We start from the raw sequence: 25,315 nt of genomic DNA, 5'->3' as shown, positions 1-25,315 counted from the left end.
ATCACAGATGGGGAGCAGATTCCCCAAATGCAGATACACTGTGCCAAAAACAACCTGGCTGTTAATGTCATGGTCTGTAGGGTTCTGGACACGTGACAGGAGTCTCACAGAACTCCAGTCCGCTGGTCCACTGAGGGCGGATGTAAAAACTGAACATTTCGAAAAACATTGTGTCTTCTTTCACTGGATGTTTCTGTAATCTGCTTTCAACCCATTCTGGGTTAATAATTATTATTATTTTTTGGACATCTGAACCTTTTCCTTTGTTGTTTTAGATACTCGCATGACGTTTCTGAATGTGTCTGGTTCAAAAAGAACATATTTTGTATGTTTCTTTGTTTTGTTTTTTTGGCTTGGTTACCAACATTTTCAGAAATATATAATTTTATGTTCCACTGAAGAATTAAGAAAGTCATGCATGCTTGAATTGGAATGTCTTGAGGGTGAGCAAATTATGACAGAGTTTTAATTTTAGGGTGGACAATCCCTTTAAATTTATAGGAATTACACACCATTATGCATAGTCTGTCTCAATTCTTGATTCTGATTGGCTGAAATGTTTAATGCATAGGCATTGCAGCATATTCACACATGTACAATATCTGGTTCACACAGAGAGAAAAAAAAATCGCTACAACTTTTGTTCAGCCAGGACACGTCCCATTTGATATTATGTTGTCTGGGAAAGTTGGAATAATGCCTATGGCTGAGCTGGTTCATCCTGGGATTGGGCAGAAGAGTAGGTTTGGCTTTAACAGCTCAGATTTTAACAACCACCTGAGGCAAATTCCCAAGGTTTCAGTGCACCTCAAATTAACCAGCTTTAACATATGCAATATTTCATTAAGCTTCAAAGCTCCATTATTGGATTCTGGAATTGAATGACTCTCGAGTTGTTGATAGAGGGCTACATTTCTGTAATGCTTATATCTGTTGAGATAAAGCATAGCAGTTTTATATTAAACTGTTTTCTCTGATTATGGTTAATATTAAAGTTCAAGATGCAATATAAGATAGTAACTCACTGCAGCTTCGAAATGACTAAAGGAGTGTGAGTTAATTCAAGAGTATGCAGAGCTCTCATCTAGATTTTAGATAAAGCTTTAATTTTATATAGGCCTACTGGAAAAATGTTGATATTCATTTTTGATAGTTTTTAATATTACTGTTTGAAAAAACTATCCAGGTTTGATCTTAATATTAAAAAATGTTGAAAATACTAATAGAATAAAAACAATATTTTTTGTCATATAATTTTACACTTCATACGCAATAACTTAATAAATGAAAGACAATACCCAGACAGCATGTGTCAGCCCAGATCCACATCTGGTACGTGTGGATTCCGCGTGTAGGCCGACACTATGTTGATGTCTATGTAGTGCTTTAAAGTCGGCATGATACAGAAGTTGTGAAAGTCTTTTCTTCCTTATTGTGACGTTTATAGAAGTGAAACTCGTCCATTGGATATTGATTGGATCATTGTGGTTTGCTATTGCTGTGATGTCATGTGAGTGACAGGTTGCCCCGCCCTCGAGCCGGTGAATACATCATCAGAGAAGAGAAGTCACTTAAAGAGAGAGGGGAAGTTATTTTGACTAAAGATTATGAGGGCACATGAAAAAAAAACAAAAAAAAAACATAAATATGTATATTAATATGTACATGGATAAACCGTTTATAACAAATACTACAATATTCCAAAAAAAAGAAAAAATAATTGTCCATTTTGATCTCCTGGTGACTTTAAAAGGATAGTTTACCCAAAAGTTAAAATGATGTCATATACCGGTACATTTCAAACCCAAATGACTTTCTTGTTTAGTTTTTCTACAGAAGATGATATTTTTATATATTATGTTGGTAACCAAACAGCTTTGGTAACTACTGATTTCCAATGTATGGAAGAGGAAAAAACAAACAAACAAAAAAATTATTCCACAGAAGAAAGTAAGTCACGTTCATTAAAGGTAGGGTAGGCAATTTCATAGCGGCAAGCAATAGCAAGCTAGCTTTGAACGCACTAGATCCCACCCTCCCTTCAGAGCTTTACAAAGCCACATCTCCAAAACACATGAACACATTATGTCATTACAGACGGCGTTACATTACCTTATGATTCAAAGCACATAACATTACTATAATAATGAATGTAAAAAACTTACAGAGCTCTGACTAGTACCACCTGAGGGCTGTTAAATAAAGTGCGCTAAGAAAAGTGGGGATTACAGTCCAACACTTGACTTGAATTAACCGAACAAATCAGTTGCGGCTGAAGTGGTTCCATAAAGGACAATTTAGGTTCATGCAATCCCACTAATTTGACCCAGGTTAAATGAGTCAAGATCATTTGATGTGCACACTATTCTTAAAGGGTTAGTTCACCCAAAAATTAAAATGTTGTCATTAATTACTCACCCTCATGTCGTTCCAAACCCTTCAAACCCCAAAATCTTCAGAACACAAAATAAGATATTTTCGATGAAATCCAATGGCTCATGAGGGGCTCCATTGACAGCTATTTAAATTACAAATTGAAGGCCCAGAAAGGTAGGCAAAACATTGTTAAAATATTCCATGTGACTACAAGACGTGACGCGCGCTCACGAGATCACCACGACGCATGCGTGACGCTCTCGTGAACCCGCGTCGGAGACTGATACAGAAGAGAAGAAATGACTGCGTAAAGTCGATATTTCGTTTTTTTGGGGCTCAAAATGTATTCCTGTCGCTTGATAAAATTAAAGTTGAACCACTAGTTACATGGACTATTTTAACAATGTATTTTAACAACGGGCCTTCAAAGTGTTAATTAAATAGCTTTCAATGGAACCCCTCCTGAGCCACCGGTTTTCATCAAAAATATCTTAATTTGTGTTCCTGAAGATGAACGAAGGTCTTACGGGTTTGGAACGACATAAGGGTGAGTAATTAATGACAGAATTTTCATTTTTGGGTGAACTGTACCTTTAAGCAGCCCTAAAGGTCTATCATGGATCAAATCGATTCATCATGGCAAACAGCATGTTTTGTCCTGTTTAATGTGTTTGAAACATGGTGTGTTCCTCAGTGCATAACTTACATTTCACAGGTGTATTCTCCATCTATAAATGTTAGAAAGTTAGGCAAATATTTCCATTTTGCTGCTAAACTTCACAGTAAACGAGCGCTGGTGCGCCCCAAACGGAGTGCAATAATTCTGGCTAAAATATACACTTTTGCTAAAATATTTGATGAACATTAAATGTACCTTATATTTAAACCTTCAAGTAAGTGTATTTTATGGTAGCAGTAACAGTAAAGGGACTATTGTAATGTGGTAAATCATGTGTATGCTAATAGGCTAATCATTGAGCTCAGATGAACTTCTGCTTTTAAAATCTTCTTGAGCTGTGTTAAATTTCCTTTATGGAACCAAATCAACTGACAATGAGTCAGACTAACTGAAAAAAGCCTGGCCTAACTTGTTTTATGGAACAGACCTCTGACTGCTGCATTTTCATTTCGTTGTGTTGATAGATTTACATATTCCTATACTAAGTATAGGATATAACACTAAGTCTGAGGATGTGAACAGGTTAATCGCCACTGGTTCCCATCTCTGAATTACAGTTACGACATGGCGAGAACACAGCATAAGCTCATTTTTTTGGTTCAGGAGGAACTGTAAACGTTGCCTGCTGTTTGTTTTTGGCGCTCTGTGCCTTCAACTCTGGATAACCTCATGGAACGTGTGATGTCTGCGTGAGCAGGGTGCGAGGAGGTATGGAATTGCATTCAGACCGGATGCAATGACTGGACGAAACATGTTTTGGTCCTGAGACTTCCACAGAAGATGTATGTACTTCTATTATTATTTTTATGAAAAAAATCGCCTACCCTACCCTGATGACAGAATTTACATTTTGGGGTGAACTATCCCTTCTATACTTACAAACGCCAGATTGTAAAACAACCTAACAGCTCCATCCAGAGGTGTTCTGCTCATAATAAAACTGGATCTGGTCTACCAACTCGTCCTAACATGACTACGAAGACAAAACTCATTTTTACACATGTTGTGAAAGTCATTTAATCGTAGAAGATTTTTAGAAAAATCAATTCTTGATTATGAAAAGTTATAAATTCAACGTTGTTTTAGAAAGCTAAACAGCTTGAGTAGACTCTCCCCAGAAAGAAGAAACAAAAACAATTCCAAATTTTTTGGTAGTCTTTTGTTGCTTAAAAGTGAAACAGAATGAAACAAAATGTACTAATAGTTCACAACACAATGTCTGTCTTGAAAAGATGAAGACCAATGAAAACTTTCTTGACTTGACGACCAAACAGCAGAAGAAACCTTTCTATCCTTACAAAAACAAACAAAGAAGGTAAAATACCTTTTAAAAAAAACCCAGAATCTTCAAAACTGGTTTCCAAGAGTCAAGAACTCATCTAGAGAGGGTGACTGTGTTACAGGTTTTCACTTATCAATATACCACTGTACATAAAGCTGAGAGCTGGTCTGAAGTTTGCTTTTGCAATTACAAGACTGAAAATGCAAGTCCAACTGTGAAATCTAACTTCATACATTAAGAGGCCCTCAATGACAGGACTGTCTCAGGCCCACAATCAGTTCATTGGGAAGGGGTACAGATGCACTGGGGTTCCAGATGAAGCAGGGTCAGTATGTGGCAGGGGTCCGAGCCGAAGCGACGGGCTGGATCACCGGTTCATGGGCCTCAGGAGCTCTGTGGCTGTGGCAGCGTCTGGAAACAGGTTGTGGTATGTAGGGAGGGGCACGTAGGCAGCTGTGATCATTTTACCTGTAAAAAGGAAAGAGATTGCGAGTAATGGTCACACACAGCCCATGTAAGCAGTCCTATAAAGAAAAAAAATTGGTAGATGGCAGAAAACGGGACAGGCTTACCTGCAAACCACCGCCCGTGCAGAGCGCTGACAACAGACATTGCGACTGGGATGGTTGGACATTTTACATAAACATTTCCCTGCAAGAGCAAAAGTGAGGATTTGTCATATTGGGGGAATAAAATAAAAAAACAGCTTTGATAATCTTAAATGTAGTCCTAAAATGTAAGGGTGTAAACACACTTCTGGTTCGCTATCTTTGTGGGGACTCACCAGACGTAATGGTTTTTATACTGTCCAAACTGTATATTCTGTCCCATTACACAGAATTATTGCCAACCTTGGTAAATATGATCTTTGATTATCTCAAAATTTGCTTTTGTTTTCACATTTTCAATTCCTTTAATTCTTAGATTTGGTCTAAGAACTTCAGATTTACAAACATACTTTTATTTAATTTGTAATTTTATTTTAATTTTAGAATTATGGTGTGTGTGTACATGCGCAAGCATGCTTACTAGCAAAATGCAGTCCCCGTGGGAAGGAAAAAAATGTGTAGGACAGCGTATTAAAGTATTTATACTATACAATAAAACAAAAAGTTTATATTATACAAATCTAATTGATAGAAAAAAAAGAAAAAAAAACAAGAAACATGATTTCATGTGTAAAGCCATAATTCACGTTCGGGTCAAAACGGACCGAACGCAAAATTTTGTTTAAATTGTTAGGTAATCTATCTCTTTCTTACATTTTATATTTAAAAAGGAAGCAGAAAGAAGTAAGTCTTAAAGCATTCAGAGTTTAAATTTTGTACTAAAAACAATGGATTTGTATGTACCTCTTTTGGGACAAAATGGACCTGACTGCATTAAGTGGGTTAAAGGTGGAAAGAGATCTGACAAATCTTTTACATTTTAAAAAGCTGCAATTTTAACAGGGGTGTGTAGACTTCTATAGCCACTGTATAAAGGTGATCACTTACTTCAGCAGAGTTCTTGTCGACGTATATGTGAACAACTCCTCCATGTTTTTTGCACTCTTCGATGACATCATCCTGTATCTCCATGTCCCAGCCAGGTTCGTTTTCCCTACAAAGCAACACATCAAGAAGTTTCTTTTAACCAGGACTTATCTTATTTGACATCACATACACATACAAGGAAAGGAAGGAACGTTTTAATAATTAGTGCAACTCACATCTGTGGACTGAACATGTTGGAGAGCTGTAAACAATGTGTGGCCAGAGGCTGGGTTGGAAGGTTCATAGCTTGGTTCATCCCGTGATTGGGAAGAAGAGGAGGTGCGGATGAGGCTGTAAGCGGCACAAAAACACAAATAACCGTCACTATCACAGATAAGCATCATATTGTGGGTGCATATATTATGCGATTCGGGAAATAGGGCTCTTGAAATAACTGTCACGATCACAAAATTTTACTGTTAGCCTTCTGAAGAACAAATAATTGGTGGGAACAGGACAGCAGGTCAACAAGCTCTGTTTGGATTTGTCAAATCTCCTCCGGAGGCAAATTCTCAAGACCTGTGCACTTCAAATGAATCACATCAGACACATAGGATCATAGGATATGTGACCCAGATCAGATTTTTTTTAACAGTGTGAACAGAACAAACCACATGAAATCTGATCTTCTGATTGGGCCACTTCCAAATGTGGTCCTGAATCAGATACAGGTCTGATGTTTTGCAATATTGTAAGCCAAAATAATAATAAAAAGTTTTTATTATTCTTAAAAAAAATATTATTTCATCATTATGTACTATACATATAATACTAAACCATCTAAATCACTTAGTAATAATCAAACTACTAAGACTAAATGTGATATGGTGATTTAAAGGGGTCCTATTATGCCCTTTTATGGAGTAAAAGGTCTTTTATGAATGAGATACAAGTACAATGAGGTTGATGAAGATCTGTGTATCTGTTTTCTCTGATGAAGGTTTATATTAAAGCGAAAGATGCAATTTGACATGGTTACTCACTGGCATCTGTCATATAGACAAGATTTTGCTTTAATTTAGATCATTCAATGGATTCTAAGAAAGGAATATGAAAATGACTCGAAGACAAACCATTTGACAGATTTCCAAATGACACAGAGCCGCTCATCTGTAAGGCATGCTTGGCAGCGGCAGGAATCTGCAGTCCTGTGCCTAAAAAACATCCCAGACACATTTCAATGAGTTCACAACAATGCAATATCACTTGGAATAATAAATGCAAAGTAGGTTGAAACGGTCATTGGCACATCTGAGAGACAGTAACACGTAGGGTTCAATCTGTACCTTCTGCGAGTCTTGCCATCAGCTGAAGACGACCCGTCGTGCCCAAGTCAATGCCAGTTCTCTCCAGTTCATCATTGTCCAAGAAAGAGCTGGCCGAGGACGCATCCGAACGCTCTGTAACATGACCCACCTTCATTGGCCGCCCCGCAAGCTCAAAACCATTTAGCTGCTCCAGGGCTTTTTTTGCACATTCTGCATCTGCAAACTGCACAAAATCAGCCAATCAGCATGGGAATGGTGAAATAGAACCGTCCTTGTCTTTTTGAAACGAAAGTCAGAATATTTATAAAAATACATTTAAAAAAGCTACAGAAATTGGTCATTCAAAATGGCCTCACAACTAGGGCTAAACAATTAATTAAAATAAATCCAAAATCTCAATATGATGGTGCAATTGTTAAATCACAAAGGTTGGGATTTAATTAAACAGATATATGCGCTACATATGCATATGCACTGTAATCAGAAGCATCATGATATTTCTATAATTCATAATATTTGTAAGAAATAGGACATTCTTACATAAACAGGATGTAGTCAACAAAGAGAAGATTTAAGGACTCCCTGCGGTTTTGCAGCCAAAATAAAAGCTTGAACAATTATAGTTTGAAAATAAGGAAATTATAATAGTATTGAAGACACAGTATTGTAATTTACTGTAAAATAAAATTATTATATTATTTTATCTCAAATTTCTTAAATTCCACAATAGTAATATTTCTTATTTTGTTTAATAAAAATAATAATGGTAATACAAATATATAGACAGATATTTGTGGCCAAAGTGTGCAGCTCACAAACAAACGGCAAACCACTTTTTTTTTTTTTTGCAAACCACTGCAATCATAATTTCATTTAGAAAATTAGAAAAACTGCAATTATATTCTTTCCCCAAATCATGCAGAACTACTCGCAACCACAAAGGACCAATAGGGAAGGACCAGAATTTTCAACCAGTCCTCCACTGACTGACTAGTAAGTTAGATAAATAAAATGTAGCATATGACCCCTTTATCATTAGTAAATATTAGGGCTGAACGATTTTGGAAAATAATCTAATTGCGATTATTTTTACCAATATTGCGATTGCGATTTAATATGCGATTATTTTTTAAGCTCTTTATCTATTATATTATTCAACAAACACAAGCAATAAATCATTGTAAAATATGGGTGGGAATGAGCCGATCAACTTTTTTATTTAATGAATCTTATTAATAAAACTTAAAATATTTATTTAATTACATATGTAATTAGAAGTAGGCTACTTTTAAAAATAATTACACATTAAAAAACGAAATTAATACAGTTAACGTTACATGTTAATAATTTTAAATAGGCTATATAAACGAATAGCTTCAAAACATAAAAGTTATCAATAACAAAGAGGGGAAAAAAACATTACAAGCAATAAACAAAGAGTGCTTTCAGTATTTAATAGTCTGGATGGTTTTCATTCAAGAGCTGTGATTAAGTGATTTTTCTTTCTCAGTTTAGATACGACAAGCTGCTTCACACTAATGCACAGATCTCTTTTGAAATAGCCTATAAGATGTGGTTTGTCCTGTCCTTTTAATAACTTAAGACATAACTGACTGTTTTACATTAATTTCGCGTCATAAACGCATTTTGAGATGCAAGTAGGCTAAACACGTAGACAGAGTCGCTCACAGCCGCATGTGAGAGCGCTCTTCACAAAGCGGGCGTGAGTATTTGAAATTGAAAGCAGCTTCTGTCGATGGTTTTTTATGTTTTTATTTTTAATATATAAGCCAACTGCATTCCAAAAGACATATGATGCCTTTATAGAGCATTTGTAAGGAAAATACCGGCGGGCGGGACCGCGCACTACTAGAGTAACATCAAGCGCGCGTATTTCACAGCGAGTGCCATTCTAGTGCAATGAAGCCCGCGAATGTCCAATTCGCTTCAACTTTTCCGATCTGTATGAAAGACTATTTTTTCGGAAGGTTCGAATGTGTGTGTGTGTGTGTGCGTGACAGAGGAATTAGAAGCAAGCAGAGTACGGTTGTGTATAAAGCACACGCAGCGTCATCACGCAACGCTGTGTTTAAAACTAAGCTCAGTCTCGATTCTGAAATTATCTGAATCCATACAGAATCGTTGAAGAGAATCTATAACACAATCGCATAAATTAAACAAGCTGTTCTTTCCTGTGTAGCCTATGCCAGGCCTACATGCAGCGTAACAAGTTGATGCTTCATCTGCAGTGCAGACTGCTTTACTATCGCGTGTCACGTGACCAGAGAGTAATCGCAGCTTTTGCGATTACAAAATCGCGTTTCATCATATCGCGATATTATCGCAAATGCAATTAATCGTTCAGCCCTAGTAAATATGCATTGTGATGAACTCACTGATATGAAGCCGTATCCTTTCGACCTGCCCGTCTCACTGTCCATCATTAGCTGGATGCCTTCAATCTGAAATTAGACAAATAAATCACTTACTATTAGTTTTATCCTAGTTTAACTGCTTATGCATGCAAAACCATTTCAAACGCCAACCACACCTTTCCGAACGGCTCAAAGATGCCCCTGAGCATGTCCTCTGTAATATTGAAGTGCAGAGAGCCCACGTACAGCCGCATGGGCCCTGCACCACCTCTCTGGAGCATGCTGGCCATGGCTGCGGCCCTGTTCTTCTCAGCCTGAAATATGCAAACAGTTCAACAAAATGATTCACATGCATTGGATTAGTAATCAGACCGTGGATTTGCATTGTATTGATGCTCTGACCTGTGAAGCCTGGACTATGATAGGCACTCCCAGAACTCTCTGCCCCGTCAGGCCGATTGCCAGCGGTACCGATGTGGCCTCCACAAACTCAATATAGGCAATGCCCTTTGACCTCCGAGAGTTTCTATCCGAGATCATCCTTACGTCACGGACCTTAAAAGATGGATATAAAAGCTGTCAGGTTTTGTATCTGTCATTTAATATCACTAAATAGGAAAAAAAAATAGGAACCAAGTGTGCTTTAATCTGAGGCTTCATACTTTTCCCACTGCGGAGAAGAATTCTTCCAGATCTCTGGGTCTAATTCTGGCAGCGAGCTGCATGCAGAACACTGTACGGGCGTCTCTCTCCTCTGGGCTCAGATTATCTATTGGTTGTCTGTTTAAAGAAACACACAGGTCATCAACCACTGAAAAGCAAGTCATTCCCCAATAAAGCTTATGACTGCAAATTCATCTCTCATGGACATTTCCATGACATAAGCCATTCTGTAATAAAAAATTAAAATCATGGCCATTTGATAAAGTTGTTTTATGTGTAATATAAACTACTAGGTTCGAATTCATATCTCTTGGCCACAAGATACTGCATAGACATAAAAGTTCTTTAATCTTATTTTTTGTAATGTCTCTCAACCATCTCTCTTTCTACAGTCTTTCCTCAAATCTGCCTCTTGTTCACTCTCTCTCCTCCACCATCATGAGTGGACACAATCACTGCTGATTGGCTACATGCGTATTGTGGAGCTCGGTCCGATCAACTTTCAACAGCGTCTCAGAAATGGCTTACTGCACCTTTAATAAATATTATACTTTTTTTCATGTCAGGCCAAATGGACCTTAACTATCTCTTTTAAAATAATACATTGTGTATTTGTGTACTTTTTGACAATTGTGAACAACATTAAAGAATTTAATCAATGACACATTTATGTAGATCTATATAGCCCTTAATTTTGGTATCAAATCAGATTTTATATTTATATAAATATGATACAAAACTGAGATCAACAACTCTTTGTGAGTGAATCAAGTTAATAAAGTTAACATAGTATACTATAACATAAAGATTAACCTCTAAAACCTTTTAAAGTTAAACGTCAGCTCTGTCCGGAGGCTTCCTAAACCTCAGAGATTGAACACACTGTAAAGACCGTAACGATTTTACCATATCAATCTGAGCGCAAGTCCGATGATGAAACATTGGAAAAACTAGTTATTCAACCCGAACCTCCATCGCAAGGACGACTTGAGCAGGACGTTCCCCAGTTCCCCAGATTCGCTACTCAGTTTGACGTACATTATGTGATGTTGCAACTGTAATTCCTCACCATCAGCATTAACATGTCCATCAACAAATCAATGTGTATATTTCTAATTTATTGCAGTGCACTTGCGGGATCAATAATGGTACATGTTCGCCCAGCACTAACATGAATGACTTATTTAACAAACATTTGTAAAACAAACCTTGCTCCATCCTTTATCTTTACTCAAAGTAGTGAGAATGACAGACAATCTGCATTAATAAACACACTTTTAGGTAATAGTGGCTCACAGCTGATTACAGAAGTATCTCAGCCACACCGTAGTAACGATTAGCCGGAAACTTACACAATATACAACACAAAACGTATTTTGAACACCCGGTAGAAAATATATAGGCTACATCAATAATTATTCATACTTACAGGTTGTGATTCTGAGGAGCAAGTTAGTCCAAATAAATTGGGTACAGACCCATCTTTCAAGGGCAATCGTTTTGCGAATCCCACGTTGAACTCCGACATTTGAGAAGCAGTCTTCAGTGAAATGACATTTGAGGGCGGGTCAAGTTGTTCACGGGCATACAACATTGGCGGGCATTATGCAAATGTATCTTCTAGTGACATAGAACCGTAAAGCTTTAGCATTCTAATGAAAAACGACTCGTAAAGGCGGTTCAGAGTCAATTCTTTCTTTTGGGAGACAATAACTTTATCATGCACTTTTGACTTTACAGCTTTGCAGAACATTTACATTCACAAACAGCTATATTACACACTGCATGAAAGGGAATATTCGAAAAACCACTTTAAAAATAACTGCATCTACCAGTTCAGTTCTTCTCATTTTAAGTACACCAAGATGGCTGATTTCGCTCTGACTTATCTAGTGTCATTTAAAATAGCATGGCTATGGAATAACTTGTGGAAATACTTCAATTCTTCAGTACTACAGCAGATAGTGATGAATGTCTCACCTGACGGGGCTTTTGTCCTTCTTAAAAGGGCTTCTGTCCTTCTTAAACGGGCTTCTTTCCTTCTTAAACGGGCTTCTGTCCTTCTTAAACGGGCTTCTGTCCTTCTTAAATGGGCTTCGGTCCTTCTTAAATGGGCTTCGGTCCTTCTTAAACGGGCTTCTGCGACTAGAATCAGAATACTCCATCAGTCTGTGTTTATTATCCATCTGTGTATGATTACTCAAGCCAAACACAAACATTCAGCACACAACAGGCAACCAGAGTCACAGATGAGATCACCTGTGTTTGGTGAAATGTTGTGGGCCGGTCTTCCCTCCGGGACCACCATTTAATTTCGGCCCCATACTATGACATATAAAACAAGGGTTTGTCTTAGTGTTAAACTAGTCAACTTTCAGCCACTGTGGCCATGCGAGGGCTACTACATACTGGTGCAAGGGGGCAAGTATACATTGAAAACCAATTGTTTTAGCCAAGGGAAAAACTATTGGTTAGAGGTAAAATTTCTTTAGAATGATAACCCAAATCAGACCTAACATGAGCTGTAAGGTTGATATGTGATTATATTGGTTTTGGTAGAAGACAAGTGCGAGACAAGTTTTATATTCTATAGCCAAATTCAAGGGGGAGGACTACACTATCCATAATCCTGAAAGGAGATCCTCCTTAAATCCATCAGAGATGGCATTGCTTTTACCACGAAAAAAAGAACCACGCCATAAGACCAGAGCGATCAGTAAAATGATATCATATTTTTAATATTTTATGTATTTGTTAATATTATAATATTACCCCCATATACAAGAAAAATACTTCAGGAACCATGTTCACTGAAGAAGTGGGTTTGCTCTTTAAAAGTGTCATGAAATTCCCCTGTTTTAGTCTAGTCGTTCACACCTCTGAATTGAAAAAGTAAAAAAAAAAAAGCTGTGGAAAAGTGGGAGAGTAGAAGGTGGGAAAAGGGGACACAACAATCAATAAAACACACCTACAACACACTTATTATAAAGACACAATATGACCGCAGAGGAGAGAAAAAAAAAAAGTTGAGGGCACCTTGATGCATTTTTAAAATTTAACCCTATGACAACAAGCTCCCAAGAACGAGGAAGAAATGCAGAAGAACATTTAAAAGGCCTAAAAATATTTTGATTACATTTACGAGCACTACAGTCTCTGAACAAATGAGACACGTCAGTTTAACACTGAAAGAATAAAGGCATAGTTACTTTTTTTGTCCATTCTTCTTTGAATAGAATGGACATCATTTTTTTCTGTGTATGAAAATAATCCATCGTGTTCATGACGTACGGCTGTATCAGTGTCCTTATTTGAACATATATTTTATTTGAAGATAACATGATTAAATATATGCGCATACAGGTTCATGTTTAGAGTACTAGAGTATATGAAATGTGTCAATAAAAAACTTGGAACATGATTACTCCTGCTCGTATATAATCTTTGATCCGCGTTGCGAGCGTTGTTCTCATTGTGGCGTTCCGCGCTGAAACCGCTCTTATGCACACTCCGTTGTTCGTTGTACACTCCACAATTCTCCGCTGTAATGCGATCTCTTGCGTAATACAGTTCGGTGATTGGGTTAAAAAGAGTTCATTATCATGAATAAATGCAGAGAAGCGCTCAGAATCAGTTGTCAGCTCATTCGTCCAGCCCCAACTGGAGCCCCGGCAGACAATCACCACTCCGGATCTTGCTGGTATTACGCACTGACGTCAGAACCTGTGACGTTGCTCCAACTTTGCTTTTCAAACCGGAAGACAGAAATTGCTCTAAAAAAATGCAAAAATAACTAATTTCCACTTATGAATAAACTTAATGAGTACATGTAGTGTTTTCAGTGATGTGCAGTCTTGTACATAGCTGTTCACATCTCAAAAATGTGTTTTGGGGTTTCATGATTCTTTAAAAGCAATACATGATATTATTATATTATACTGCAATGGAAAAAATAAAAAAAATACTTCTTGAACCTTGGTCAATGAGGGTACTTTCACATTTCGTTTGATTGTTTGGTCCGAACCAGTGTTCAACTGATCCCCACCCCTTCCCCCACTGGTCTCTGTTCACATTATTTTATTGGGCCCCAACTACGAACCCGGTACACTTGTATCATGAAGCTACAGCTGCTTACCCATGTTACTATGCTATGAAAGAGAAGGTGCCAAAATGGATAGAGTTGCTCGTATCACTTTTGTTGTTCTTTTTTTTTTTTACACATAATGATATCGATCTACCATGAATGTACTGCAAATGTTCAAAAGAATGCGGGAGACCATTTCTGCTCAAGGCAGGCAGAAATTAGATATACATTCTCTCTGCTTGGAGTGCATCAGACACGCTTGTCAGAAACTTGAGTGAGAGCACACACAAACACACAGTTATATACATGCGTCAATAATAGCGGTTCACTTCCGTGATTTAATACGATTGCATTCATAGCAGCAGCGAGACCACCCTTTATAGGCAGACCCGAGTACGGTTCATGTATGTGAACCCGAGTTCACATCCAAAACAAAAATAAGATAGAGCCTCTTAAATGAATGATCAGGGGGTAAACTCACAAGGGGCTTTTGCGTCCACGAAAACGTCCACCACGTTCCTTGCTGCGGGATCGCGAACGCTTGCGCTCTTTGCTCCGCGAAGGTCTTCGCTCACGGCTGCGGCTCTTGCGTTGTTCTCGGCTCTTCTTGCGGCCCCCGCTTCTACTCCTCCGCCGCCCTGGACTCGGACTACGACTGTTGCTGCGTCTTTTTCTACCGGGGGAAAAAAACCCCGCCACAATTACATGAATTCTCAAAGTACATTTTACATGAAAAGCTTAAAATCAAGAAGAAATAACAGACTGGGTTTTTGCTTACTTTTTGCTGCGTTCCTCATTATGACCATTGGCGCTAGAGGACTTGCTTTCACCCTGAACAGGATTGATAAAAGAACAACATGAGGATGGAGAGAAAACACTGAAAGTGGAGAGGGGAGGGGGATAAGAGAGAAGACAGGAATGCTACTATTGTTGGCTCCTTCATGATAAATTGCTTGATTTTCCTCATTTTATCACTTTTGAGAAAAGCGTGTGCAAACTGAATATAATCAAATGGTCTGTTCTTAATAATAAGATGTTGGCGGGGATAGTCTTCAACTTTTGAAGGCCATGTTTTTTAAGGGGACCCTCAGGGCCGTAGTATAGGTACCCTGCAATTTTAAGCCTAAGTCTTCCTGTTGTCATGCTATAGAGATGCTAAAGGGTATTCCAGAGTCGAGGCTGTCAGTCCGTGTGATCTTCCCCAGTTAGCGCTGTTGGACTGTGAGAGCTCGATGCCATCTCTGTCTCACAGCTTGTCCTGAAGCAGACAGGGATTTACACGGCTTAGTCATATCGCCTTCCAAAAGACACCGCATCAAAGTCATCCAAAAAGATACAACTTAAAACCTCATCAAAAGACTTTCAGGGTTTTTTCCTGCATTTTGACAGCTATGACAGGCACTTGTTTTTTGTTAATTAGAAAAACATAAAAGAAAATTGTATTTCTATTTATTTTTAATGATAGAAATTATTATTGGTGATACAGTTTTAAAGGGGTCATGAATTGAGAATTTTTCCTTGACCTTTTGATATGCAAGATGTCATCGTACTATTAAAACATCCTGTACGTTTCAGAGCTCAAAACTTCCTCATTAGTCCTTCCTCATTCAGTGCAGCTTTACAAACAGACTTTTATTGTAAGATATGGACCTGACAATAGGTGCATTTCCATTACAGATTTGTGCAACACTTTTGTGATATTTTCTAAATATCAATAAAAAACGATTGCGAAATGGCAATGGATGTTGGTAGGTTTATGTAGATCTCAGCCACTGCACCAGCCATTATTTTTAATCGAAGGAGACGTAGGCAAATTATCCAAGCATTAATGGGAAGGAAAGTCGCTTATCCGTGGGAACGGCCACTTATGAGGTGTTTCTGGGTGTTTCTCCCTCCTATCTGGTTCAAGGTCTTGATCAAATGTGGCATTTCTTTGTTGTTTAGAATCCAGCATTCCTGTAATACTTTTGTCTTTTATGAGTTTAATGAAGAACTCAGTCTCGTCTTCTGTCCCAAAATACAGCGCCATCTACGTCAGGTGACCATTTCCATTGCAGTTTTTTGCGAAATATTCCTTTTTCAAATTGCCTGAAATAACACCTCACGCAAGCGTAAAAACTCATATAATCGCAAGCAGCAGACACGGCCCTTAAAACAGCATTCAAATCAGAGGACTAAAATAAGGGTAGAAAATGGCCTTTAATTTCTAAATTATACAATTTTTGTGGTAAAAATCAGTTATAAAATTATTTTAAAAATGCAGTTCATGACCCCTTTAAGATAAAGAGATATAACTAAAAAGGGCATGCACAAACCAACGATTTTAGAGACCATCACAAGACTGGGTAGAGAGACAGTATTCATATCTATAAACTTCAAGTTCATTTATAGGAGAATTGGGGTCAGAAATTAGTCCTTTTATTCAGCAAAGATCCAATAAAATGTTCAAAAGTGACAGTGAAGACATTTATAATGTTACAAACCATATTTCAAATATTTTTTTAACATTCTATTTATAAAAGAATGCTGGAAAAAGAGTATTACGGTTTCCTGAAAAATATTAAGCAACACAACTGTTTTTAAAATTGTTTACGAATTTAGCATATTTGAATGATTCCTGAAGGATCATGTGACACTGAAGAATAGAGTAACAGCTGCTATAATTTCGGTTTTGCTATAGCAGGAATAAACTACGCTTTAAAATATATTAAAATAGAAAACAGCTCATTTTTATTGTTATAATATCTGACAAAATTACTATTTTTACCGTATTTTTTAATCAAACAATTGCAGCCTTAGTGAGTATAAGGCACTTCTTTCAAAAGCATTTTTTTTATTTAGCGCCCACAAACTTTTGTAAGATAGTTACATAGGCCTAATCATTTTTATACCAGTCCATTAGTTTCACCTTCAACAGATTTTTACTCGGTGACATTATTGAAAGGTGAATACTGTCTCTGCTCCATGTCACATTATATTTCATCTATTGCCATTCATTCGCCGTTCTGAAACCGAATAGATTGGATGGTGTAAGGTGGCGGTCTATTTGTTTTATTTTTTTTTACCTAAGGGATCAAAGTACATTTATACATTGCGCAATTACTACCTTACTTTTTTTCACAGTTCACACTGGAATCAAAGATGTATTCAGGGGAGTAGAGGTGAGATATCATTAGGCAAGTCTATAAAGAGAGATAGATGGGCATTTATTTGTAATTCAAGATATGCAACTACACAACATAACTCTTTCTCATACACATTACACAATTTTACACTTCAGTCAGGCACAGACAACACATGTAGGGTTTTCTGAGTAGCCATATGACAACACAAGGAGTTCAGTTCAGTTTTGACATAAAAATTAAAATTCTGTCATCCACCCATGTTGTTCCAAACCTGAATTACTTTCTTCTGAGACAAGACTTTTAAGCTAAAAAATAAATAATGAAAACTCAACATAAAAGGTAACATAAGTAGATAATACTTAAGTAGATATGGGTTAGAAACTTTATAATAAAATAAAAAAATAGGCTACTAATAATCTAAATAAGACAAAACAAACAAACAAACAAAAGGTATTTAACTACTTTAATGAGGGGAAGAACTACACTTAAATGAAGCATTTGTGATGGAGATATAAAACTATTGATTTAAAGATGTTGACTATATAGAAACATGCTTATTTTGCAATAAACTTAAAATATATTATCTAGACAAATTTCAAGTAGTTTTACGCCATCATTCTTAAGCATCATGTGCTTCATGCTACAGAGCTCTTTTTGGCTTAATTCTATGAATGGAGGAGATTTTTTCAGAATCATGGGTAATATAGTTTTTCACCAAGAATTCCACTTTTCACAATTATTAAAAAAATAATGCGGGCTTATGGCATTAATAAAAGCATACACCACCGACTGACAAGCTCATAGCAGGTCTGTCTTTAATGGTTTAAATATCAATTTCCCAAATTATGAAAATAAATAGGATTTCGACTTTCAGAACCCAACTGGGCCTGTTTACACCTGGTCACTTCATGCGGTTTTTTCTGATTCTATCAGATCGTGAAAAGACAAGGTGTAAATGCCCTCTGAAACGCTTTCGAGACAGATTTAAATCCGATCACTCAAACCCCTTCAGGAGGTGGTTTGAGACACATACAAGTGTAAATGCATCTGGTTGTTGGAGTCACGCGTGTAAATGTTACTCCTCCCAAAATGTCAACAAAATAAAAGTGTGAGAGCATGTTATAGCCACATATGAAAGTGCTACAACAAAATGCATCGCCGCAGATGAGTAGCGGAGTATCTCTTCAGCAAGCCAATGCACAAACTACCACACAAATTAAACTGAAAGTAGTCGCAGACACTCAACACACAATCTTCATTAAAAGTAGGGAGACTAAATTATCTTACCAGTGCTAATGCTGCTCTCTCTCCTATTGTGGTCTTTGATCTTGCAGATGATAAATACAAATAAACGTATATCTGTTTCTTTCGTTGATGTGAACTCTGTTAAATTTGCGTGAGTGTCAGAATAAATTTTGCGGAGACACGTGTATGTGGCCAAGTGTAATAGAACAGTTTTAACAAATCAGATAGCTATCCAATCAGTAAAAATACATGAAGTGACCAGGTGTAAACAGGCCCTATATGTATACTTATTTTTATGCTGTTTTCATCTTTTTTGAAGCTTGATAGCTCAGTCCTATTTCATCACTCGTAATGGGATAGGTCACCTTAAAATTGAAATTCTGTCATCATTTACTAACCCCTCAAGTTGTTCCAAACCTGTATGAATTTCGTTCTTCTGTGGGACTTGTTTCCAGCCTAGCAGGAATCTGCACCATCCTGGTGGCGACTGAGGAAATGTAAGATTTGTTTTTTTCCCCAAAAGAAGATATTTTAGGGGAAAATACTATGGAAGTCATTGGGGTCCTGGGCCTGATTGGTTACCCATATTCTTCAAAATATCTTCTTTTGTGTTCAGCAAAAGAAAGAAATTCATACAGGTTTCGAACAACTTGAGGGTGAGTAAAAGATAACTGAATTTTTGAGTGACCTATCCTAACCAAATACATTTTCTGAATTTTTCATTTTGAGTTCCTCATAAGAATGGAATTCATACGGACTGGAACAGCGTGAGGGTGAGTAAAGTATGACAGATTTTTTGTTGCATTTTGGGTGAATTAATCATTTAAATCATACAAAAAATTGAGATGCGGCGGCAACTTCCGGTCGTTTATCAACCCACCTTCTTATAAGGAGCTTCCAGCATGGCCTCAACATCGAAGTCATCCGCCATTCTGACCTGCTGTAAATGGAAAACGCAACATACGGTTTACAAACATAACCATCCTCACGAGTCATTGTTTATGCTTCTATTTTAGTACTCTTCGGCAAAACAAACCGACAGAAAACCATCTTACAGTCGAGCTGTGGTGCTGCTGTTCTTTAAATAACACGCTCGATTCTGCAGCAAACGTTCTCGAGACAAAACAACAACATTACATAAGCAGCTAATTTAGACGCCACATTCATATCCCGACAAGACAGCATACTGCAAATTATGTAATATTTACATTTAAACCTGAGCCAAACTCCTAATTAGACCAATAACTGCTTTTTGGCCAAAAATTACCTGGTTTTATTTAGCACTCCGGTTATCTTCGCGACCTCTGCTACGCGCGTGTGAAGTTTGCCACTCAACACAACTGCAAAACAAACGGTCAGATCCGCCTATAAACAAGCAACACATACAGCGAACAATCATTCAAATAAAAAGAAATAACTATGTTTATATCTATGGATATTTGAGAAGCTCAGTTCTGTTTGTCATGAGGTTTCCCCCCCAACAAGACAACTTCCTGCTTTCCCCAAAATGGACGCTGATAGGGGGCAGGGTTTCCTACCGTTTCGTGGTGTAGATAAAAGTCAAGGAAAGGGGAATTTTGAGTTTCTTTTTTTTCGGGTGTAGTTATTGTCCCACTTGCAGAATTTGCAGTGCTCCCGTTTCTTCGAATATCCTCGTTGATAGATCTGCTCTGTTATTGCACAATTTCCACATGCATTGCAGAAACTAGCGTTTTGTTTATTTAATATTTTTTTTTATATTAATTGTATTTAATTATTTAATTGTATTTTTTTCTTTTGTAATATAAATCAAATATAAATTAATATTAATGTAAAAAGAAATGTAATTATTATTATTATGTCGAAACTGCAACCTTCGGGTTACCAGTCTGACTCAAACCAGAGAGAGAGAGAGAGAGAGAGAGAGAGAGAGAGAGAGAGCGAGTGCTAAGTTATATATATATATATATATTTTTTTTTTATTATTATTTTATTATTATTATTATTAGTTTAATCCTTATTGGCCGGTTGAAGTACATTGATGTACCTTTAAATAATGTTCATTAAATGTTTTTGTTATGTACGCGGAAGAATGCGTGTGTGTGTGGGTTAGTCTGTTTATGCTTCAGATTCATTGGACGAACAGCCTGTCACTCTTCATTATGAAAGTAGCCTGCTACACCCGAAAAAAGATGCGAAAGCTTGCCTTTGGTTGTCCTTGCACCATTCCTGTATAAATACGACAGCTTTTTTGTTGTTGCCGCCGTGCCCACACCTTGTTAGCTTGAGTTTGTGTTCTTTATTGATGTTGCTAGAATTATTCTAGGCTATGTGCTATAGGCTACTTGACCGAAACGTTCTAACTTATGTTAGTAGTAGGCCTATTGTGGATGTAGAGTGTAGCCTACCGTTTTGACCCACCTGCGTTTGTGTTGTCTCTCTTCTCAAGTCTCGTCACGTTGTATATTATGTGTAAGGATAGGAAGCAGTTAGAGTAGTTTAGTTAGGGGCGTTTTTACGCTGAAGAACTTTTGGGTAACACTTTATTTTACCAGTGTCCCATTATTACATGCAACTAAACAAACCTAATCCTAATAGATATTAAGTATGCTATATGTAGGCCTAGTTAATTGATCATACTATGGGATGAAAATAGTATCTAAATGATTAACTCATGCAAGCACAATTATCAATGAACTTGATACATGTTGCAAATATGTTTTATCCATGCCTTTCAACTTGCGTGTGCAAAATAAAAATTTGAATGAATGTGTAGCAATTTGTACAAATGCAGACATTTTTGTGAATACAAATGTTTTCTTTTGTATTAGTGTATCATAATTTGCGCATGCAAAAAAGAAGATGTGCATGTGTGGATCAGATGACACGCATGCATTCATTGACGTCTTTTCTGAGTCGATCTCATTTGATTCATTTGGATTTTGAGACTTTCTTTTCGCTGTTTTTAAGCATTTCACAACACACACACAAACAACTACACATGAATAGGCCTGGTGCTAATTATTAATGTGTGCACAACTACCCTTCTATTTGACAAATTCACAAATGTGCATTGCTACATTTAAACTAATACAATACAACTTGTGTGTGCATGCAAAATCCAGAATCACAAGAATGTGCAGCATTTTGTACAAATAGAGACATAGTTGTTAATACAAAACCTCAATTTTGTATTAATGTAGGTCAGAATGTGTGCATGCAACAAGTATAATGTGCATTTGTGGATGAGGTGACACGCGTGCATTCATTAACTCGTTTCTGAGTCGATCCTATTTGATTCATTTGGATTTTGAGACTTTCATTTCGCTGGTTTCGCCTAGCACGATCCACACACAGCTGTCTGAGAAAACCTGCTACCACTAGATGGCAGTATTCTGCTAAAACCGACAACGGCAGCGCAATCAAGCGTTCTTCCCTATGGATTCATTTGGGTGATATTGAAGTGATATTTAGTACACAATATAGGCCTACCTTATTAATAAAGCATAGCCTACTTTATAGAGGCAAAAAGATTAAATCAGATTATGAACAAACAACACCCATAGAAAACCATTATAAAACGCTTAACGTGCAATAGCGCGTTGCATGTTCAATAAGGTGTATCGGCTACTGAGTTATAATATAACCGTCTTATTGCATTGATGTTAAGCTTTTTCGTAATAATCGGCTCTATGGGAGGAAAACTATATAGCCTACAGAGAGCCTATATGAACGCGACGCGCACGTTTCACTTTTATGGCATTTTCCTTCCTGAGCCTGTTAAAAAGAACGTGAAATTTCGCAGTCGAGTTCATATTATAGGCTTATTTTTATCTGACTACACATTGTATACAAGTTTTGGAATTTGAAAATGTCTGTTTTTAAATGTTAAAAGACTTTCGCAGGACATTTGTTTCCCCTTGACCCTTGCCACTGTTATATAGTCTTATTATAGCACGATGAGTTTTAACAATATGCAACCATTGTATATCGACATGAAATATTCATTGAAAATCATTGGCCGCGTAGTGTACAGCCTATCGCTGCATACATGAGAATGCTTTGACGCGCTACCACAGCTCATGATGCACAAGGGAACGTCTGCCAATTATACTAACTGCGTTAAAACGTATAATTTGTTTTCATTAAAAATACTTTTAATATTTAAAATCACACATTTTCAAATTCCAAAGCTCGTAGAAGGTTCCTGTAAGACTGACTTACAAGTAAAATTTGTACAATACTTCCCTTCATGTATGTAGCCTGTATTCTGAGGAAAAATACTGTAATTCACCAAAAGGGTTTTTTCATGTTCAAAATGGTTGTAGTATGTCCCTAGTGACTAGACTGGCTTACTACAGGTGAAATGGTCCCAATACCACCCTTAATGTATTTACAGTAAACAATTTTGTTTTAATAAAAAATTACCGGTATTCACCAAAAGGGTTTTTGGTGACTTACAGGTGAATAATGCAAAATCTCACCTGACGATCACTAGGAACGTACTAAAACTTTGGAACATAAATAGAAAAACAATTTATAGTAGCCTAATAAAAATAAAAAAACAATGTACTGTTCAATCGAGATATTGGCTGGACATACAGTAGTTTAAGTCAGTCTGCCCACTAGGCATTTACTATAACACTGGAAGTATCGTTCAGTTGAATGAATGATTGGACGTTTATATTTCTTGACTGTGAGTGGAATTTACTGATGGTCCCTTTAGAAAATGCGCCGAATATCAAACCTAAAACCTACTTCACTGCGCTCTCGGAGCGGTTGCTCTCCCATACACATGCAAAGTTAAACGCAACTGCAGAATTTCATGTTGCTTTTTAATTTTAACAGGCTCAGGAAGGAAAATGCCATAAACGTGAAACGTGCGCGTCGCGTTCATATAGGCTCTCTGTAGGCTATATAGTTTTCCTCCCATAGAGCCGATTATTACGAAAAAGCTTAACATCAATGCAGTAAAACGGTGATATTATAACTCAGTAGCCGATACACCTTATTGAACATGCAACGCGCTATTGCACGTTAAGCGTTTTATAATGGTTTTCTATGGGTGTTGTTTGTTCATAATCTGATTTAATCTTTTTGCCTCTATAAAGTAGGCTATGCTTTATTAATAAGGTAGGCCTATATTGTGTACTAAATATCACTTCAATATCACTCAAATGAATCCATTAAGCGTCTTAAATGGGGAAGAACGCTTGATTGCGCTGCCGTTGTCGGTTTTAGCAGAATACTGCCATCTAGTGGTAGCAGGTTTTCTCAGACAGCTGTGTGTGGATCGTGCTAGGCGAAACCAGCGAAATGAAAGTCTCAAAATCCAAATGAATCAAATAGGATCGACTCAGAAACGAGTTAATGAATGCACGCGTGTCACCTCATCCACAAATGCACATTATACTTGTTGCATGCACACATTCTGACCTACATTAATACAAAATTGAGGTTTTGTATTAACAACTATGTCTCTATTTGTACAAAATGCTGCACATTCTTGTGATTCTGGATTTTGCACACACAAGTTGTATTGTATTAGTTTAAATGTAGCAATGCACATTTGTGAATTTGTCAAATAGAAGGGTAGTTGTGCACACATTAATAATTAGCACCAGGCCTATTCATGTGTAGTTGTTTGTGTGTGTGTTGTGAAATGCTTAAAAACAGCGAAAAGAAAGTCTCAAAATCCAAATGAATCAAATGAGATCGACTCAGAAAAGACGTCAATGAATGCATGCGTGTCATCTGATCCACACATGCACATCTTCTTTTTTGCATGCGCAAATTATGATACACTAATACAAAAGAAAACATTTGTATTCACAAAAATGTCTGCATTTGTACAAATTGCTACACATTCATTCAAATTTTTATTTTGCACACGCAAGTTGAAAGGCATGGATAAAACATATTTGCAACATGTATCAAGTTCATTGATAATTGTGCTTGCATGAGTTAATCATTTAGATACTATTTTCATCCCATATATTACTCTGTTCCTAAATGTATACACTGCAAGGACAAAATAAATTGAAACCGACTCTACTTTTCTACATTTTCTTTTGATAAGTTTAGTTTGATAAAATACTGTTGTTTTGTTCGATTTATTCCTTTTGTTTGGCGCCTCTCAGGCTCACCTGACCTCCCCAACTTAGTTTGTAGTTGTATAATTGTCCCTTGTAAAATACTGTAAATATACATTTTTCACTTTGGACTTGAAAAAAAAAATATATAAAAAAATGTCATACCACCCTCTTCTTTTACAGACATACCTCCACCTTGAGACACACACTTTTTTCATTTTATATCCCTGTTCATCCCTATAATATTTCCCAACATCTGCTACAGGATGTAATGGTTTTATAAAGGTTAAAAGTAAGATATTTAAGTAGGCTATTGTGACAATTTTAACAGTAACACATAGTCTATGAAATATAAAGTTAAAATAAATAAATTCAATTCAATGGCAATATCTAAAACAACAGAGGAAAAAAAAAACCTTTCACAGCTCATCTTTTCCTCTTTTCTTTTTGAATCGAACATTTTTAATGAGGGTAAATAATTCCATGTATAACTGACATATTTTGAGAGAGTATCATCAACCAGCATCCAAATTCTAATTTTAAATTACAAGAAGTTTTCACTTTTTTTTACTGCATGCATTTATAGCCTAACTTGATAATATTCTGAACAGA

At 36.8% G+C, this 25,315-nt stretch overlaps 1 protein-coding gene across 7 annotated transcripts; it reads right to left on the bottom strand.

Moving 5' to 3' along the window:
- Nucleotides 1-4,043: 4,043 nt before the first annotated feature.
- Nucleotides 4,044-21,184, bottom strand: rbm39b (RNA binding motif protein 39b). 7 transcript variants are annotated; one of them, XM_079638679.1, is made up of 17 exons: nucleotides 21,033-21,076; nucleotides 19,900-19,997; nucleotides 19,513-19,572; nucleotides 15,041-15,093; nucleotides 14,744-14,935; nucleotides 12,438-12,503; nucleotides 12,159-12,323; nucleotides 10,178-10,295; nucleotides 9,918-10,070; nucleotides 9,692-9,829; nucleotides 9,537-9,602; nucleotides 7,159-7,363; nucleotides 6,946-7,026; nucleotides 6,049-6,163; nucleotides 5,834-5,939; nucleotides 4,910-4,988; nucleotides 4,044-4,805 (listed from the first exon to the last, which is right to left on the bottom strand). In XM_079638679.1, exons 3-17 carry the CDS (start codon nucleotides 19,561-19,563, stop codon nucleotides 4,705-4,707), a joined length of 1,689 nt encoding a protein of 562 aa, XP_079494805.1. In that variant the 5' UTR covers nucleotides 19,564-19,572; nucleotides 19,900-19,997; nucleotides 21,033-21,076; the 3' UTR covers nucleotides 4,044-4,704. The 7 variants fall into 7 exon arrangements, with proteins under 7 accessions (XP_079494805.1, XP_079494806.1, XP_079494804.1 ...); XM_079638680.1 differs by having other exon boundaries at nucleotides 21,020-21,045; XM_079638678.1 differs by lacking the exon at nucleotides 21,033-21,076 and adding an exon at nucleotides 20,171-20,310.
- Between the last annotated feature and the right edge of the window lie 4,131 nt (nucleotides 21,185-25,315).

Source organism: Phoxinus phoxinus (assembly GCF_949152265.1).
Source record: "Phoxinus phoxinus genome assembly, chromosome: 15".
NCBI lineage: Eukaryota > Metazoa > Chordata > Actinopteri > Cypriniformes > Leuciscidae > Phoxinus > Phoxinus phoxinus.
This window is presented reverse-complemented; position numbering and strand designations above follow the sequence as displayed.

Bases quoted from the DNA above. Each gene is read 5' to 3' on its own strand.
- rbm39b (XM_079638679.1), bottom strand. From the start codon at position 19,563: ATGGCGGATGACTTCGATGTTGAGGCCATGCTGGAAGCTCCTTATAAG. The intron at 9,830-9,917 runs GTCAGAGCATCA...TGCATATTTCAG, and splicing joins TCATAGTCCAGGCTTCACAG to GCTGAGAAGAACAGGGCCGC. The intron at 7,364-9,536 runs GTGAGTTCATCA...GATTTTGTGCAG, and splicing joins AAGGATACGGCTTCATATCA to TTTGCAGATGCAGAATGTGC.